This window comes from Corvus moneduloides, chromosome 7 (genome assembly GCF_009650955.1).
Source record: "Corvus moneduloides isolate bCorMon1 chromosome 7, bCorMon1.pri, whole genome shotgun sequence".
In the NCBI taxonomy this organism is placed as follows: domain Eukaryota; kingdom Metazoa; phylum Chordata; class Aves; order Passeriformes; family Corvidae; genus Corvus; species Corvus moneduloides.
The window spans coordinates 28,521,940-28,541,017 of record NC_045482.1 but is presented as its reverse complement, the minus strand read 5'-3'; the positions used below and the strand labels follow the sequence as shown (position 1 = coordinate 28,541,017).

The window sequence follows — 19,078 nt, the reverse complement described above, 5'->3', positions numbered from 1 at the left end:
GACAGGAGCAATGAGGATAAGCAATATTTTTTTTTGTAATTGTTAATTAGTTCTCCTCAGAAATTAATCGTATGTTTACCAAGGAAGGGCTTACAATATTTACTTATTTTTTCTTTTCTTTTTTTTAAGCTTCATATTTCAGTGTTGCTTTTATTAAGTCCATGTGTTTTCCTGGTGGTTCTTATTGGCTGTAGGGCTGAAGGTTTCTGAATTTGGGTTGCAGCCAGCCTTTCCTTGTTTATCTGAGTGATCACCTCTAAGACAAATGATGAGGCAGGGCTGGGCTGTGTGGCAACTTGTTATTGCTTTTGGAAATCAATAGCTCATCTCAACTATGTGTGACACCTCTTACACCTGGATAGATTCTGTGGCTTGATTGTGCCTTATAAAGGGAGTAGGAAAAATGACTTTTTCTAATTGTCTGCCTTGGCTCCAGAGCAGTCTTCCACACTGAAGTGTAGAAGGTTTTCGCATCCAAATCGTGCCTCTCCGTTTAAACAGGTGAAAGAGTGTGATAGCAACTGTTTGAGACAGATGCTCAAATAATCTCACTGAGTGTTGCGGGCATTTACTTGTTTACATCTCTTGAAAATACTTTTCCTTCTCCTCTCATGCTTTTGCCTTGCTTTTCTCTGTAAGAGTTTTGTGTGAAACTGATGTCCTCTGTGCTAGACAAGGGGAAGGATTTTGTTAGCAACATCTAAACAGATTCCCTCTTCCATGGCCTACTGCAAGATGTCCCTGTTCTCTTGCCAAAAAAACTGATATAGAAAATGTCACCATAATTTTATTTTCAACAAGTAGAATTTATCTATCAGCTTGCACTAAATCCATGTGTGTTTAAATATAAAAGTGGCAGCTCTCTATTTTCACTGAACCTCTTAGTTATCCCTTTCAGAAAATATAACTTGGCCATTATTGCAGTTTGACATGGAAGTTTTTAATGTTTAAAGGTTTAGCTGCTTATGCAATCAGATGGACACAAAAGTGTTCAGTAAGAGAAAACCACAGCTGGAAAATGCCATCGTGTCCTCAGCCCTTATAAGCAGATTTTAAAAGGTAGAACAATAACAGCTGTCCTCTTCAGGCTGTCCTGTATAGTCTCAGTCTGAGAATATTTATGTGTGTATACATATATATGATCCAGTTTCAAGAGAAATGAGCCTTTCCTTTCCTTTCCTTTCCTTTCCTTTCCTTTCCTTTCCTTTCCTTTCCTTTCCTTTCCTTTCCTTTCCTTTCCTTTCCTTTCCTTTCCTTTCCTTTCCTTTCCTTTCCTTTCCTTTCCTTTCCTTTCCTTTCCTTTCCTTTCCTTTCCTTTCCTTTCCTTTCCTTTCCTTTCCTTTCCTTTCCTTTCCTTTCCTTTCCTTTCCTTTCCTTTCCTTTCCTTTCCTTTCCTTTCCTTTCCTTTCCTTTCCTTTCCTTTCCTTTCCTTTCCTTTCCTTTCCTTTCCTTTCCTTTCCTTTCCTTTCCTTTCCTTTCCTTTCCTTTCCTTTCCTTTCCTTTCCTTTCCTTTCCTTTCCTTCAGCTTTCCAGTAATTTATAGATGCTGCCCTGTTTTCAGCCTGCCCAAGTACTTTGTATGACACTTCCATTAAAATTCAAAAGGTGAAGGTTTCCTGAATTGCCTTACAATGGGGCAAGCAAGAAAAAAGCAGTGACTGGAGAGCAGACAGGTGGGGTATCTCGCAGGAGCACCATATTTAGGACCTGGAGGCTGCAGAGCAGTCCCCTACTTGCATAAGCTTATCCCAGCAAAACAAAAGTCTATCTTCACAGAGGTTCCCTTGCCTGCTGGTGACCAAAAGCAGCCTCAGTTTTATGCACTGTGTGGCACTGAGTCCTGGCTGAAATTACTGGGAAGTTTGTGTACCAGTGCTGGTTTTTTTCTAAAACAGACTTTCTGGAGCCACTTTCGAGTGAAATAAGAAAATGACCCGGTTCTTTAGGGCAGAGAGACTTAAAGTTTGCCTCCATTGACTAGTTTCATGATAGAAATCGGGAAGAAAAACCAGCCACTGGGCAATAGCAAAGTACACAAGATAGGGTCTCCTGACAGCATGGTGGGATGTGATGTGGGAGGTCAAAATTTGCTGAATTTGGGTGCTGACCATTTAGTGTACTTGTGTACATTGCAAAGGGTCCTTTGCCCTGTTAGTTGAGTCTTGTGGAGGGACTGAGCATTTGGAAAAAGGAAGGAAAAAATGAAGAAAATGTAGGAAAGCCAAGGAATTCCATCATTTATTTATTTGTTTGAGAGGATGTTTGTAATATTATTATTACATTTTAAGTTAAGGGGGATTTTTTGTTGGTTTGTTGTTTGGGTGGGTTTTTTTTTCTTTTTTTTGTTGTGGTTTTTTTTTGTTTGTTTGTTTTGGCTAGGAAATTATTCAACTGCAAATTTTTCAGCTGCAAGTGTTAGAACCCTTTCTCCCCTTAGCATCCTGGCTATGTAAGTGATAAGTCAATTTGACCTCCTTTGTATTTCTTTCAATCCTGAACAGTATCAAGAAGGATATTTTAATTTCCTCCAGTGCATTCCACCTGGCACTTCTCCTGGGCTGTGATTTATTGCTTATTGTTGTGTCTATGTTTAATACACGCCAATATTCAGCCACTACGGGAAGAAGGGCTCCCACCCCTGCAACACTCCCTGCCTACTTTTTTGTTGTGCTGTGACTTCGTGACTGGCCTCCTTGAAAAGCCCTGGTTTCAGCAGTTTTTATAATGTAATTGTTTTGGTGGGGGGGATCGAGAAGCTTGGAGGTGACTGAGAGAATTTGTGCCTCCCAGGCAGGAATACCACATTGTTTGTTGTAAGCTCTGCCTTCTGTTATCAGGAAACTTTTCAGCCTTTTACACCGCGGGGGCTGATGTGGGTTTGTGATTGCTGATACAGAGCTCCTGCCTTCCCCCTCCTCCCTGGAACAGGCAATCATGTATCGAGAGAAAATTGACCCTAGCATTGATCCCGACCAGCGATCTTTGCTGCTCTGCTGCTTTTAAAACCTCGGGGCTTGGTACCGAGGCTCAGAATTGGGGCAGAGGGAAAAACTGCAGCAAACGGAAGAGATGGAAAGGGATAAGGATTCCTGCCATCTCCTTTACTGTTTGTTTATTGACACGGCACCAATTTAATCTTTTAAATGGTGACCAGTAACTCAGCCCCATGTCTTGATGTAGTGGGTGTCTGAGCAGTGTTTTGTGTGTGCCCACTGACCTGTCTCAGTTTGTCTTTTCAGAGCAGCCACTCTTAGCAACAGGGCAATGGGAAGACATCTGTAATGTCAGCTGCCCAAATTTACAGGCTGGACTTGGCTGCAGGGACCTTGCCTTGTGCGTGTGTGTTCCTGGTGTTTGTCTTTCCTGCTCTCTTTCCTGCTGCCGTTCCCCGCTCACTGGAGACTTTTAGGAAGATGCCCAACACGAGCAAAACCTACAAGCCCTTTGAACGTGCAAAATGTTTTGAAGGTTGCTTTGCTGGGTGGTAGTTTGGCTGTGCTTGCTGCTGAATTTTGCATGGCTTTGAAATGTGTGTAACTTCCCTGCAATTTTCAAATGAGCTTCGATTTTTTACCCCAAGTTGCCCCCAAGCTTTGGTGAGGAATATTTGAGGAACCAGTACTGCAGCCTTATCACTGACACCACTGTATCTTTAGAATGTGCCTGAACAAAATCCCAAATCTGAATTTCAGAGAGCTGAGGACCTCAGATCTGGAGCGTTCTTTTCAGGTGGGACATATCTTTAAGGGTTAGCTTAATAAATTTTTCAAAGGCTGGGGTGCAGTTATTCATTTTTAGCAATTGAGATGAGACAGATAGGAAAATGAAGCTGGTTCTTACAGGGAATACTTTACGATCTCTGTGTTGACCCTTTGCAGCATCAGAACCATGGGCCTCTGAGCAGATGGAAGCCCTGAGGCGGGCCAAGGATTTTGATTACACGTTTAAATGACGAAAAGAAAATGTTTGGAAATAAGACCAGCCGGTCTCCTGAATCCCCACCCCTTCTGCTCTCCCTGTCCTGACCAGTTTATTTTAATGCACTTTATCTTGATATTCATTCCTTCCTCTTCTTCCTTCCATATTTTTTTTCTGCATAAAACTTGCAGTTAACATGGTGCAAGTTGCCATTTTGGATGTACAGTGTGGTTCTGGGGATAGTTTGGCTTGCCTGTCCTCTCCCTGCCATGCTATGGGCATCTCCCAGGTTGTGTCAGTGCCACCTCAGGTTAATTTCATGCCAGTGTGGATCCTCCGGCTTCCAGAGCCAAGACCTCTTGCAACATCTATGACATGCGCTTATCTGAACTCTTGCCTGCTTTTTTGACCTGATTGCAGGGAGTTTGCTATTGAGTGATGCTGAATTTTTGCCCTCCTGCTTGGCCTAAGTTCTGCCTCACATCCCCTCCCAGCCATGTACTTAATGCAAAGCTGGCAGAAATGACTCAGCTGACAAGGACTCTTATTTATTGACTTGATATCTGTGTGAGAAGCACAGCTCACCTCTGAATAGCTCTGGGACAGTGATCAGACAACTAAGTACATATAGGTGGGTAACTCCTGAAATGGCTCCAGGGAGTTTTTGGAAGAAAAGGATCAGCAGCTGCACTAAAGAAGCAGAGAGTTTTCTGCCCTCTTTGTCTCTCTCCAAAGTGGAACTGTAGCTCCAAGCACGTACTGTCCACCTTTAAGGGTTTTGGGATACCACATGGAGGATTGCTTTGGAGTTTAATGGTATGTTCTTCTTTTTCTTTTTACTCTTTATATGATGCAAAATCCTCTGTAACAAAGGAGTGAAGCACTTGAATGTAGGATTGTAAAACCTGAATTACAGGACTGCCATATTTCAGAAGTGAAACTATTGGGGAATTTGTTTCGAGAAATAACATAGTCTGGGAAGAGATCTAAAAATTTTCCAGTTTTGGGGAAGGATTTAATTGAATACGGGCTGGAAATCCTCTGACTTCTTCATCAGAATAATGATAGTTCCTTGAAGGACAAACAATGAACTGCTGCTGGGTAAAAAGCATGGGAAAGAAAAATGTTTGAAAAGGTAGGGGAGGGAACAAGAGAGACACTGTTGTTCAGTGGAGCCCAGCATCCAGCAGATCACTGAGGCGACACTGGTGGCCAGATTGTTCATCAAAGATCCTGAAAATCCAACACCTTTTTCTGAGCTGAGGCTGTTGAAAATCTGGCCCAGATTTTGTTTTGAAGATCTTCTCCCTGAGAGTTTAAAAAAATATTCAGCACGTTGAATATCCATTTAAAAACAGAGGCAAAAGGAAAGGTAATAGACTGCAAAAATGTTGTGATAAAGCTTAATCATTAATTTCCATCTGTTCTGGCTGATATGGCCTCTCCACAATTAAGGGAATTAGTTAATTATTGTATCACCAATAATGCTGAAAAGCCTTGGAAGACTTCATAGGCAGAAAGGAGAGTACTCAGCCCAGTGTTTTGTCATCCACAGTATCCAATAATACATCAGAATAAATCACTAAACATCTGGTTTGACATTCTGGTTGCATTTAAGAAAATAGCGAGCCTCCCACTGACAGAGAATGAAGACATCAAACAGAACCATGATCACTAAAGCTCTTGGAAAGAATGAAGTTTGTAGGTGAAATGGATCTGTGTTCTTTAAATAGAAGTACAAAATTACACCATTTTCTCTATCCTGACAACACATTTGCATCTGCTGTAGCAGGCAATTACTCCCATTTTCTTTAATGTAGCTGTTTATATATGTAAAGTTAAGTGCATCCATACTGTTTGCAGGATATGGACCCTTAAGATTTGAAGGGATGGTAAGGTCTAAGGAACGTGGCTTTCAGAATAGCAGTTGAAGAGCTTCACTTGGATGGTCTGGGAAAGGGATGTGTCTGAAATTGGAAATAAAAAGCAGGCAAGGGTAAGCAGTGAGGTAGTCAACTGGGGCATGTTTCCTCTAAGATGCCAGAGAGACTGGTTTTCAGTTTCATTTTATTTGACATTATCTTTAATGGCATGGAAGAAAGAAAATAGCACTCTTTGTAGATGGCATTTAAGTATGAAGGAATCACAAATAACAACGAGGAGAGAAATGCAGTGCAGGGCCAGCAGGGAAACCAGCAAGAGGCTGAGTCTGAGGAATAAACCTGTGCTGAGATTTCTGGTGAGTGTGGCGCTGAAAAAGAGAGAGGACACAGAATAGGAAGGGGCTCTGCTCCCAACCAGATGAATTATTACAGTTTTTCTCATTTCTACTGAGTGCTCAAACCAATGACATGATTTATGTTAATTTTAACCAACCTGTACACTTCTAGGCTCCCACTTTTAGTTCTGAAGTCTGTAAATGACCCTGAGTGAACAGAAGGGGAATTTAGCAGTAGCTGGAGTCCAGAGTTATACAGTTGCTGAAACAGATGAAGGTCACTTCAGAAAAAGCCAAACAAAATCAGCTGATTACAGGGCTCTCTTCATTTTGTCTCCTTACTATCACGACTAGGGTGCCAATTCATTTTGGGTTGCCAGGAGGGAGGACATACGTTACACATGGCAGGGCTTTTGTTTGCTCCCTATTTTTAAAGCATCCTGCCAACATGACTTAGGAACAGTTTAGTGTATAGATCCTTTTACCTCTAGGAGACTGGCTTTAGGCCAACTCAGATCAATGCTGTCTAAAAGTCATTACCATCTGATGCCTGCTAGGTGGGCTGTGTGAAATTACTTTCAACACAGTGGCAACTGACAGGAAAGCATGTAGTTTTCTTGGAATATGTTATGTTAGGATGACATCTATGCTATTGTTATACAAACAAGATTAATAACTAAAGCTACCAGCAAGCCCCGGGGCAGATATTCATTGCATCTGTCAATTCTTACCATTTACTACTATTATGTCATAAGATTTGTATTCTAGGCAATGGTCACATTCAGTAATGTGGCTCCTGATGAAAGGGTCTGAAGTCTTAGTGTTGCTATGTCTGGTTTTCTTCATGTCTCTATCTTCAGGCAGAATTTGCAGGGTAAAATGGACACATTTTACATACACACACAGATGTGTCCAGTGTTAATACTGAATTAATGTATTGCCACAGATGCATCATTAACTTGTTATCAGGAGATGTGCTGTTTTACTTGTTTGGGGAAGAGGAAGTATCTGGAACCAGAGGAAATTTGGTTTTGCTTGTTCAAGTTTAAAATATAAGTGGATATAAATACATAAAATATATATGAGTTATAGAAAAATATAATATTGTACAGTTAGGTATCTTCTGTCGAAATACCAAGTATTGTAGAACTATGGGAACACTCCAGTCTGCAAGAGGTAAAGCTGGATTTCAAGAATGTCCATTTACTTAAGTGATGTTCTCTTGTTAGAAAGAGGAATGGAGATTGTTTGATGGTGTTTTTATAATTACATGGGAAGAAGCAGTGGGGAATATGTAGCAGGACCATTTTGTGCCTTATACAGTGTTAAATAGCCCTGCATTAGAAGGGAGATGTGTTTGATCCTCAGGCTGTAATGGATGGTCTAATATTTATTTGCCTCTTCCAACATACATTAATCTACAAAGGCTCTATCTAGTTGAATCTGCATCTTGTTGAGCAGAAAATAATTACCCAGAGCTTAACAAAATCCAACTTTCACAAAGGAGCTGCTTGAATATGGATTACTTTGTGCAGCCTAGGTGACAACTGTAGGCTATTTTCAGGTTTCTTTATCATCATTCACACTGCTTTCTAAGTTTCCTGCCTTTGCAATTTTCTTTCCCATCCTAAGTTCCCATTTTAGCGGAACTTGTGTTCCTAAATCAGCATCTTGCAGAGGCTACATAAAGCACCTGTCTGTGTCCCTTGCAGTGGATTTGCTCCTGCCTAAGCCACCCTTTTCCTGTCTCCACCTACACCACCAAACTACAGCAATTTGCCATGTTCACACAGAAGTCTCAGATCTGCAGCCTCAGAGTAGAAGCACAGGAGCAGAGCACGTCTTGATCTGACAGCTGCCTCCAGACACTGACTGACACAGGGCAGAGACAGGGGGTAACACTTGAGTGCACTGATTTGCCCAAGCTGCCTTTCCAAAAGGATATCTGGTCCCCTCTGCCTCTTCCCATATGGCAGCCCTGGGGAGCATGTTTTCTTAAGGCTCAAAAGCCTGCCGAGGCTTGGAAACGGTGGTGCTTCGCAACCCAGACAAACATGCCCCACATTCAGGAATTCCTTCTGGCTATTCCTTTCATTAGGACTTTAATAGTATCTGAGTTTTCTTGTGGATGAATGATCCTGTCACTGGTAGTCAGAGACCCTCTGTACTTTTGTTTTTATTAGAGGTCAGTTTTGTTTGGCACAGTGCCAAGAGTTTCTAATAGTGTTCGTGAAGGAACACTGTTGGTTGGTGTTTTTTTTTTTTACTAATTTGTTTTACTGATGTAAAATAAATCCAGATTTAATCAGAGATGGCATTAATCTTCATATTTGAATAAATGGAAGGTTGTTTTATTTCACAGCTTTAAAAATAAAAATAAATTCCTATCCAATAAAGAAGTCACTGTTGCTAGAAGATGATGGAATGGGATGTCAGAAAGTAAGAAATTGAATAGTTGTGTAGCTTGTGCGAGGCCATAATCTATAAACCTCAATCGATTAAAGTGATATTGAAAATGGTAGGCCAGAAGGTGAACTCTAGCAAGCCCAGGTCCCTGATGTGGAAAAGAAAATGAGATGAAACTGCCTGTAAAAATCCTCTGTCTGTGCACTGCTTTTTTTTTAATAAGTAACATATGTTTGACTCATAAATGGACTTCAGTTTTGGAGGTTGTTTTACACCATGGCTTTAATTTATGCATTCAAAACAAATCATGTGCAGAGCAGCAATCACTGATGCTAAGCATGTGTGGGTGATAAATGACACATGCACACTTCAGCTTCTCTGCCTCTGCATCCAATATCACATGCCAAAATACCAAACCTTGTCTGTCCAGATTAACATCAACTCTACCCCTCACAGTGGTGGTACCTGTGAGCTGTAGTATGCTCTTCCCAAGCAGGGCCCTGCTCCACAAATAGCCCTGTGAATTCCTTATGGAGTATGTGGCTACTGGTCTTGAGGAAAGGGCACTAACATCTGGCATGGAACATGTTATCTTCACCAACTGAGCAATGAAGCTGCTGCTTGACCAGCATCTGACTAAAGCAGCTCAGTTCCACTTGACTTCTCTTCTCAGGGGGAAAGATAATGGATTTGTACAGATCGCTAACTCATTTCTGCAGTTTGAATTTTTAAAGGTATCAAAATTAGAGGGATTGTTTGAAGGTCTGGTGCTTTTTTTTCCTTTCTAATCTTATTTTCTTAACCCACGAACATCCTTTTGATTCTCATTCTTCTCTTTTCATGCCATCTGGCTTTAGGGAAGACAGAGGTTGCTCTTCCTTGCATGGGCTATTGAGGTTGTCAGTAATTATGATTCGGTTGGCTGGAAGCTAATATGATTATTTGTTTAGTTCATCCCCTCTGCAGGTTGCTAGCAATGGGACAGTAAGCCTGTCTGCCAAACACAGCCTCATGCTTACAACTAACACAGCTAAAACCCCTTTATTGCTTGCAAAGAGATGTTCCCTTGCAGGTAACCATTCCAAGAGTGCAACAAACCAGTGTGGAATTGGAATTCTGAGGTCTGAGCTCCTGTGCTGCCCATGCTCCTGAGATGCTGAGCATGGATGTGCCTTGCAGGAGCAGCGTTGTAAATGTTTGCACTGCACCAGTGGATGTGCCTCTGGTGGACTGACTGATGATGCCCATGGGGTCTGAAGGACCAGGTACAGTGACAGTTCTTGTGTCTGCCTGACAAACAGGACCTTTACTGCATGTTCCCAACTCATGAGCAAAAACGCAGAACTGTCTCTTGGTGCAGTGACAGGGTTTTGAGCAAACACAGTTTGGGAAGGAACTTCTCAGGCTTTGGGTCTAGACCCCTGCCTCTGCACATCATCATGTTCTGTCATTCCATTCCTATTTGCTTTTAGTCATAAAAAAGGAATGAGAAAAAGTTAAATGAAAGAGAGGAAATGAAAACTGGGAGAGTAAGCACAGCCTGGCAGATGAAAGGAGCAGAGTTCTTCATTGTGAATATTTCAAATGAGTTTTGTGGCTCTTGGTACAAAATGGCATTTTTATGTGTCTTCTGTCTGGTAGTTACAATGGGAAGAGGCTGTAGTAATTCTTTTTTTCCTTTGGTCTGTCAAAGCCTAACCTCTTGGGCCTGGTTCCATTGATTTGATGATCCATTTATTATACAGTCTAAAGTTTTAACTCTCAGGGAAAAATGACCAAAAGATGAAGTTATCTAGACCCAGAGCAAATTAAAGTGGGAATGAAAAACTTTTGAAATACAGATGTTTAAGCTTTAATGAAGATTCTGAAAGAAGATGTCATTCAGGACATTATAAAAAAGGGATCTTGGGCAGCATCAGCATACTGGAAGCAGAAGCCTTTTTACAGCACATGCTATTAGTGAAGGCTCAGCACACCAGGTGTCAAAGACCATATAAAAACTCTTGTGAATCATAGGTAAGACTTTACATGGACTTCAGTGGACTGTGGATAGTGCCTTTCTTGCAGAGCCTTAATCTGTCGTGTTATCCCAGATCACTGCTGTAGAAATGATTGCAACAGCCAACAACAGGGAGGCTTACAGCTTCCAAACAGTAGGCAGCAGGTGAGCTGTTATGAGCAAGATTTTATTTTCATGCAAATGACCTTCTTAAGTGAGAATGAGGAACTGGAGAAAAAACCACCTTGACTAGGAGACACAAATGGAATTGTTTTTTGATTGAACATTTTCAGTGTATGCCTTTATGCCTCACACAAGACATTTATTGCGAGGCAATGAATTGAAATGAATCACTATTGATAGTAATGCCCTATCAAAATAAATCCAGCCTCTTAGATATCTGTGAATGTGAGGTTAGTAGACCGCCAGAGGGAAACTGGGGGCATGAACCATATGGTATCATCATCATCTTACTTTCACAAACATCCCACTTTGTAGGATTTCATTAACTAAGTCATTAGTATTAAGAGAGTCAGTGTTAACTTGCTATGCTCAAGTAGTCTTCTGGGATAATGGCTTCCCTCTAACCCTGGGAATTGTGGTGGGAGACAACAGGATAGTGTGTCATTAGTTCCTTGAGGCATTCCCAGCCTGCTACTGAGGAGTTAAGTGAAATGTTCCCTCTATGTATGATATAAAATCTGGGCAACTGAGCCAGTGGCAGAAGTCCCATTGCCTTTGAAAAATCGGAATTTCATTGTTGTATGTAAACTCCTTTGTATCTTATTTCACAGTATTTACATACTGCCCTGCAAGACTGCAGGCCCTGTGGCCTCTGTGAGATTTTTCAGCAGTATCATAGTACAAAATGGTATTTACATGTAAACATTTCAATTTATATTGTGTTCTGAGCACAGGGAAATGCTATGGTATCTTTGCATTTTCCACACCATGGTGCCTGATCTACTAAGAATGACAGTGTCCTTCTGAAGCATTTTGATTTGGGTATGCATGTGTGCTGGCATATATTTGTCTTTTGGTATGTGTTTGCTGATGTGGCTTTATCTTTTAATGACATAAATAGGGATATGTATATTCTAAAGATACTGTAAGGATATAAATTAGGTTGGCTTTTGAAGTGTTCACTGAAAGTATTTGCCAGAAATGACATTCTCTTGCGTTACGTACATTGTAATGCTTTTCCTGCTTAAAAAAGGGGAAAAAAAGGAGCAAATTTTGTGTAAGTAAATACATTTTTCCTCACCCCTAAGTGTATTGCTGTCAGCTGATATAATAGGTTTCTCACCAGAGTTGAAGCAGATGAGACTGCTCTGAGTCCTGAAGGGAGGCAGACAGCATAGCTATTTTGTTTTCAGATTTCAAATGGTTTTGAGGGCCTGCCATGAGATGAGGAGAAGTCCCAGGCTGTGATGGTTGTTAAATTACAGAGTGCGTGTTTTGACAGCCCAGCAGAGCCTGGGCTGGGTAGGAACTCGTTACACCCTGGATGCAGAGCGTGGGGCTGGATGCAGCTTCCAGCCAGCAAGTGCCGTGCCAGGCATTGCCCAGAGCCCAGCAGCACAGCCTGCCATGCCAGGCTTTTCCCAGAGCCCAGCAGCACAGCCTGCCATGCCAGGCATTGCCCAGAGCCCAGCAGCACAGCCTGCTGTGCCAGGCTTTTCCCAGAGCCCCATCACCACAGCCTGCCATGCCAGGCATTGCCCAGAGCCCAGCAGCACAGCCTGCCATGCCAGGCTTTTCCCAGAGCCCAGCAGCACAGCCTGCCATGCCAGGCTTTTCCCAGAGCCCAGCAGCACGGCTGGTGGCTCTGCAGCTCGGTTACTGATGGCCTGGTCGCGGCAGTGGCAGGGCAGCGCGGGCTGTGATTCAGTGAGCGCGCTGTGAGGGACCCGGAGCCGGCTGCTCCCAGCCAAGAGCAGCACATTAGCTCTATGACATACATTATGATATTGCCAGCAAAGTGGTCAGTGCCTAACTGGGATATGCTGCAGCCTGTGGAGTGGCTCAGGGCTGCAGCACAGAACATATGGAGATTATTTCCCGAATTTATGCAGCACGTGTTTTCCTATAAATTAAATTCAGTGAAAATGTGTATCATAATAGGGCGATGCTCGCAACAGCCTTCCCTGTTATGAATTACAATGACCTCTCTCAGCCTGCTGGGTGCCTAGCGAAATGGCTTCATGCAACTGGAAACAATAGTGTATGTGGTGTCCGGCTCTGAAAGCCTGACCAAAAGGCTCTCTAACGATAAGCAGGGCCTTCCCCCACCCCCCCCCCCCCCCAATCCTCCACTGTTTCTCTTTTTCTTCCTTTTAGAAACTGCCCAGTTTCCTCCTGAGGTGCCAAGCTGTCAAGAGTGTGGGCAAATGCCCCAGGGTCTGCTCTGTATTGAACTGGGTGCTGCCCTTGCTGAGGGGCTGCTGGACAGCAAAGGCAGCTCTGGACGTGGCAGCAGCCCCACTTCGTGGGTGAGGGTGCTGTGGGTTGCCAAAACAGGAGGACAGGGGTCCTTAGCCAAAGTAACAAGCAAAGCAGCACATGTCCCTTCTGGTCCTTGGGCTGAGCATCCCGAGTCATTTTCTGGGTAAATACTTGATGTTCTGTTGCCTAGGGCTGGGGTAAAATCATCTTTGCCTTTTTCTTGGGTGTGCTGAAGCAACTGAAGGAAAAATACAGTAGACACAGTCATTGTAACTACCTTCCTAAAGCACGAAAAAGAAGTTATGTTCCTTACAACTCTGTATGTGAAATCTTTAGCAGAGGAAATGTAGGAAGGGAGCAAACTGGAAACTCATAATTAAAATATAAATGTGTCTGTGTATAGATATATATAAAGCAATGGATACCAGACATCAAAACAATCTGGGGTTTGCTTTGGGACAAATCACTGTGGAGTCAGTGTCTTCAGCTGTGTGTGAGGGACTTGCTTTTTCATTTGTAGCTGATTACAGGCTAATAGGATTTCAAAGGTTTCTGGGAGGGAACAGTTCACATCTCATTGCATTTGAGGGGGTGGGGTTTTTTTTGATGTTTCATTAATCATACTGATACCTAGCCTTAAAATACATTTTATTACTCTCCTGTTTAGCTTTTTGAACTGAATCTTTCTCCTTGGTCCCTTGCTGCTGTCTAATTGGCAGTTTTCAAGTCATTTGGGACTTTTTGAAAGATCTTATCAGCCTTTTATGCGATAGAGGAGAATGGATCATGGGGATTAAAAATAGTGTTGTGAATGTTTTTAGGTTTAGTCCTCTCTTTGTCTTTCACTAATACGTGCATGATGTGGCTTGTACATTTATGTTTTCTCAATGAAAATGAATGATTTGAAAGCAACTCATGGGAACGACCAATACAGCAGAATTTTATTGGTACAGACTACTTCTGTGACTGATCTTTTCTGTTTAGTAGCAGTAGTAGCCCTAGTTATTTTTCTTTAGCAGCTCACATGTTGGGAACACACACTTAGCCTGTAAATATGGATTCAGGAGGAAAATGAATACGGCAGTGTTCAAAGCAGCCAAAAGCCTAGAAATAATGTTCTGCTGTGACTTTTCCAAACTGACATCTTGATGCGGGGATTATAAATGAAACCATTGTTCCAGCAAAGGCCAAGACTAATAGAAAGCCTTTATTACCAGTCCATTGGCTAATTCTGCTTGTCTAACCCCTTTAGATGGACACAGTGTCAGAAAACAGTCACAGAGGTTGCTTTGTGTGAGATTTGGCCTGCTGCGTGTTTACATGGGGGCACAAAGATATCTCAATGACAAGTGCTCTTTGACTAAAATTTGTAAAGTCATTTTCTTTCCCTAGGCCTTGGAGAGGAGTGAACTGATGTTTAATCTGCAGCTTCTATGAATGATATTTGCTTTGTGTCCTATCACCCTTCTATTCATTTTCTTTTTCCCCATCCAAGCAGGTAAACCTCTGCTTAGAAGAAATTGTTTCTTCCACTGAGCCTCGGTGCAGTTGACAGCTGTCATATATGAGGATTATACTTGAATACGTGTCTTTAGAGCTAGACAGTTTTAAGGGGCTTTAATCTTTTATCTTTGCACATGCAGGGAATGCCTGGGAGCCAGAGACCCTTACTGTGGCTGGGATAGCAAGCAGAAGCGATGCACCACCATTGAGGACAGCTCCAACATGAGCCTCTGGACTCAAAATATTACTGAGTGCCCAGTAAGTGGAAGGAGTGGAAATATTTTATACATACTGATGTGTGTATGTGTAGAAGGGAGAAGGGGAGGTGAGTGTGTGGCAGTCTGAAAAGGACTGGCTGTTATAAAAGCAGTGGCACGCACTAATATCTGTGCACAGCTTCTTGTTTAGAACATGGAGACCCCAAATGTATTTGTTTCCTCTGAAAGAGGGATCCTAAAGCAAGCATTCAGTCTTCCTCATGCCTACCCATGCCTTGGGTGAAAAAGAATGGATCATGCTGCTAAGTTACTGCTGAGAACCATGTAAGCCCCAGCTGAAACTTGAGCTTGCTGTCTGCACGATTTTCTTGGCTTCCCTGCAAGCTGGGGAATCAGAATAGCCTGCTGCTCCAGGATGCTAATACAGCATCCTGGGGCAGCAGTCAGGTAATTTTCTTCTTGGATCCCTGAGCTGGGCCCAGGAGACAACACTGGTGAAAAGTGTTGTACTGGCAGGAAGAGCCATCTAGACAGCAGCACAAATTACTGCATGTGTGGTTTGCAAAGGGAACAAAAACATACAGTGTGTACTAGAGAAATCAAGGGACGGGGAGAGTGCAACTGAGAGAGGGGGTGTGAGAAAGACAATATTGGGTTCTCAACTGACTGCAGCAGACCAGAGACCAAATCTACATGATATTGCAGGGAGATGGCCTTTTTTCCTGGCCCTGGTCTCCAAGAGATGCATATAGAAAAGAAGTGTCTCTGCTTGAATCAGTTTGAGTTGACTCTCCAGCTCCCTTTCCAGCCACCCACCCTTCTCTGATGGCAATATCCAGTTCCTGGCTGTGATCCCCAGAAGCTGTCTGGCCGAGTATAATTCCTGCTGCTTGAATTGTACCTGCATGCTGGCTGGGGAGGAAAAACCAGTCTTGTTAAATAAAGTGAGGGTGGGGGAGAAATTGTCATTAATGTTCATTGTTATTATCTAACGTCAATTAGCATATTAATACTGCTAAGTCCAGTAGATAGGGAGGGAGGACTGGATGGGTTGTATCTTCAGTACGCTATTTCTGTCTGGAGGTGCTGGGATGTTTATTCCCATTATCTCCCTTACTCCTCAGATATTTTCCCAGGAAATACTAGTCATTACTTCAATCCATCCTCAGCTTGGCAGGCTTAAGTTTTTCACTGCTGGATTCAGAGGCTTGTGTGTTTATAACCCTCCTGTGTTGAACTGGGATGCAGTGCTTCTTGATTGCCCATGCTGTTATCTCGTCCTGCTTAATGCCTGTGTCTGTTGATAGGTGTGTGAGGTGTTAATCCTCTAGTTTGAACATGTCTGCTGTGGTGCACACTAGGGAGCAAACTACTCCAGATCATTGTTTCAAGGTCATAAAAATTCAGCACAGAATATTCAGGAGCTTTGGCTGTTCTTGGGGTGCTAGTTTTACATTTGTTTTAGCATTCCATTGTAGATTATTTTCTGTGTAGATGCTCCCATTCTGTTACATATATCAGCCTTGTGCTCTTTGACTGACAGGCTGCCAAGCCGTTTAAAATCCACATGCAAGTACTTTCTTTTTCTTTCACCTCTGCCACTCACACTAGAATGAATTCACACTGGCGTGGAGTGGGATAGCTCATTTAAGCACCTACATCAGCAATATCCAAGTATTTCCTTGTATTCAGTGCAGGACAAAGGTCATGGTCAGCAGAAGAAAGGGTCTAGAAGAGCATGTGCAGATGAGCACTGAAAAGGGAGGGAAATGCAGTGACCCAATGCCAAACTTCACTCCAGCAAAAGACCTGTCTGAGTTTAGTTGGATGAGTTACTGTCATAAGAAGTCCTGGCTTTTCCCACCCCACTTTTCTGGGCTGAGCACCAGGCGCTCAGCTGTGCTGGTACAGCTGTATGTGAGATCACAGTCAAGTGTGAAATTGTGTCGATTAAAAGCACCCCTCCCAAATAAACTTTTCCTAACCCAGATAATGTCAGTGAGTTCTTTCGCAGCCTAGCCCACAAACAGATGTCCTGGCACAGCTGAGAGACTGGCATTCAGCAACTTTTAAAGCCAGAACTGGCATATTATTGAATTATATCCTACATGGGCCAGGCATTTGGGTGAGTCAACCACAACACTAACACAACTTGACTGCTGCTCTTGTGCAAACGGGCTTGTTCAGAGCTAGTCTGAACATCTTTGTACAGCACTACATTGTGCCACAGATTCCCACTCTCCAGCTTTAATATTAAGGGACTTTAGATAGAGGCTTAATCATGTAGTGTTAACACAATACATTGGGTAATGGTTAATATATGTTATTACTAGATAACATCCAGAATCTCCTAAAGGTTCATTACTGAGGTTGCAATGTCAACCATTTTAACATTAAGAAATGGTAGCACACAAATTCCACAAACTAAACTGCTCTTCTGTGTATGTGCCCATGCTTTATCAGGGAATCCTGATGAAGGATTGTATGTGCTTTCCTGGAAGAAGGGAGGGAGGTGCACTTTGATTTTAGAAAAACAGACACATCCTATTTTGTGGTATCTTACTGATGCCAACATGAGCCACCAGCAGGAAAGGAACTTCAGCTTTAGCCAACAAACTATTAGCCAAGCTCATGGTGTCACTGTTGAGGGTGGTTGGCAAGTCAGGAATTAAGTATTCCCAATAAAGTGTACTGTCCTCCTTATCCTCAGCCAAACAATGATCTTCCTTCCAGGTTTTCATTCCAGTCCCACTCTGTGTTTACAGCAAACCCCTATCTTAGTCATATTGCATCTGTTCCATGCTACCTCATTTTCTTACTAATCAGTGGCAGTTTCCCCACTCTGGTTTTGGGTGTCTTGTACCCTGCTGTCAATTCACGTGGACTGAGCTGCTCAGAGCTGCATTGCCCAGGGTGATCTTGCTCTGGCCTACACTGAAGCATGTCCAGTGCACAGAAAAGACGTTGGGTGCAGGGATCAAAATCTATGAATCTCTGAAAACTGAGAATTTTTCCCATGTCCCAAGGATTTTATACCCTGGACAATTTTGAATGGCTTTTCATGGGAATTGAAAAAGGTGTTACAAGGACAAAAATTTCAGTTCCTTGCTCGGAACATTAGTTTGCTTCAAGGAAAATATTGCTACTTATGGACAGTCTTTTTTGCTTTTTTTTGATTTTATAAATGGTTTAAGTAGTTTCACTGAAACTTTGCAAGACTTTTCAGCTTACATCAAACAGCTAACATGGAAACTTCCAGATTAAGTAATTAAAGCTTGGCAAAATTATAAGCTTTTGATATCTGAATCCTAAGACAAGGAATAGATCAACTGAAAGAACTAGGAATGCTTCAGTCTTACCTGTAATATCAGAATAAACATGGAAAATATCCTGGTAGCAGGGATTAGGAGTGGGCAGTCTGAATTTTTAGATCCTGCACTTGAGCCTTTAGATTCTACAACGAAGAAAGAAAAAGATGAGGCCTTTGGTGTGAGTGTGGCAGTTTATAAAAGACAAGAATTCCAGAACTGGCAATATTGTCAGGTGAGGGAAGGGCATTTGATCAGATGTGTTTTTAAAGATGTCCTCTCTGTCTGATGGGCACTGTGTGGGCGTCAAAGGATTTGCCTTGTAAAGGTATTCCTGAAAAAGATCAATGCATGTGGGTTTTTATCCCACTTCCCAGGTTTGCTCTTTTGAAGATATTTTTTGTGAATTTAAAGATGGAATAATAACCCATATGTAATTTCTTAAGTATAAAAACTTCCCACACTCACAGCGTGACATGTTTATAAATCTCAGCATTTTGGTTATGGTTGCTTATTTGTTTAATTTTTGGGTTGTTTCCCAGTATCACTTACGAGCCAATAATTATTTATCAGCTTTTTTTTTTTAATTGATGACACAGGCCATATCATACCATTGATTTCTGAACAGGAATCTTGCTGGAATCAGCAAGGCTTTCTGGGTCAAAAATGAATAGAAATGATGCAATGCTTGGATTAGGGCTTTTGTAAGGCAGGAGGAAAAAGGACATAAAAATCTAGTATTAAATGTCTCAAAGTACTTCTTTTGACTCCCCCCCTCCAACTTTTAGAAACCCAACTGTATTGATTTTTAAACAATGTTTAAAACAGCAAATTCAACAACAACTACAAAGCTCAGGGATCTCCTCTGTGGGCATCTTGCCTTTTAACCTGCAGCCCAGAGCAAATTTTTACAACTACATGATAATCTATTGCAAACAAAGGCTTACAGCAGATGCCTGAAACCCCTGGCTGCAGCCTGACAAGTGCAGTATCAGATCTAAATCGCTTCCATGCCACTGCTGCATATTTTTGATGCTGCTGTAGATGGGTGAGAGGGGAAGAT

The 19,078-nt window shown here is 42.2% G+C and overlaps 1 protein-coding gene across 5 annotated transcripts in view; it reads left to right on the top strand.

The window, feature by feature from the left end:
• SEMA5B (semaphorin 5B) overlaps positions 1-19,078 on the top strand; it is a 271,124-nt gene that overhangs the window by 214,289 nt on the left and 37,757 nt on the right. For all 5 annotated transcript variants that reach the window (XM_032114157.1, XM_032114158.1, XM_032114156.1 and 2 more), the window contains exon 13: positions 14,630-14,747. In XM_032114157.1, coding sequence (XP_031970048.1) covers positions 14,630-14,747 — 118 coding nt within the window. The remainder of the gene's footprint in view (positions 1-14,629; positions 14,748-19,078) is intronic.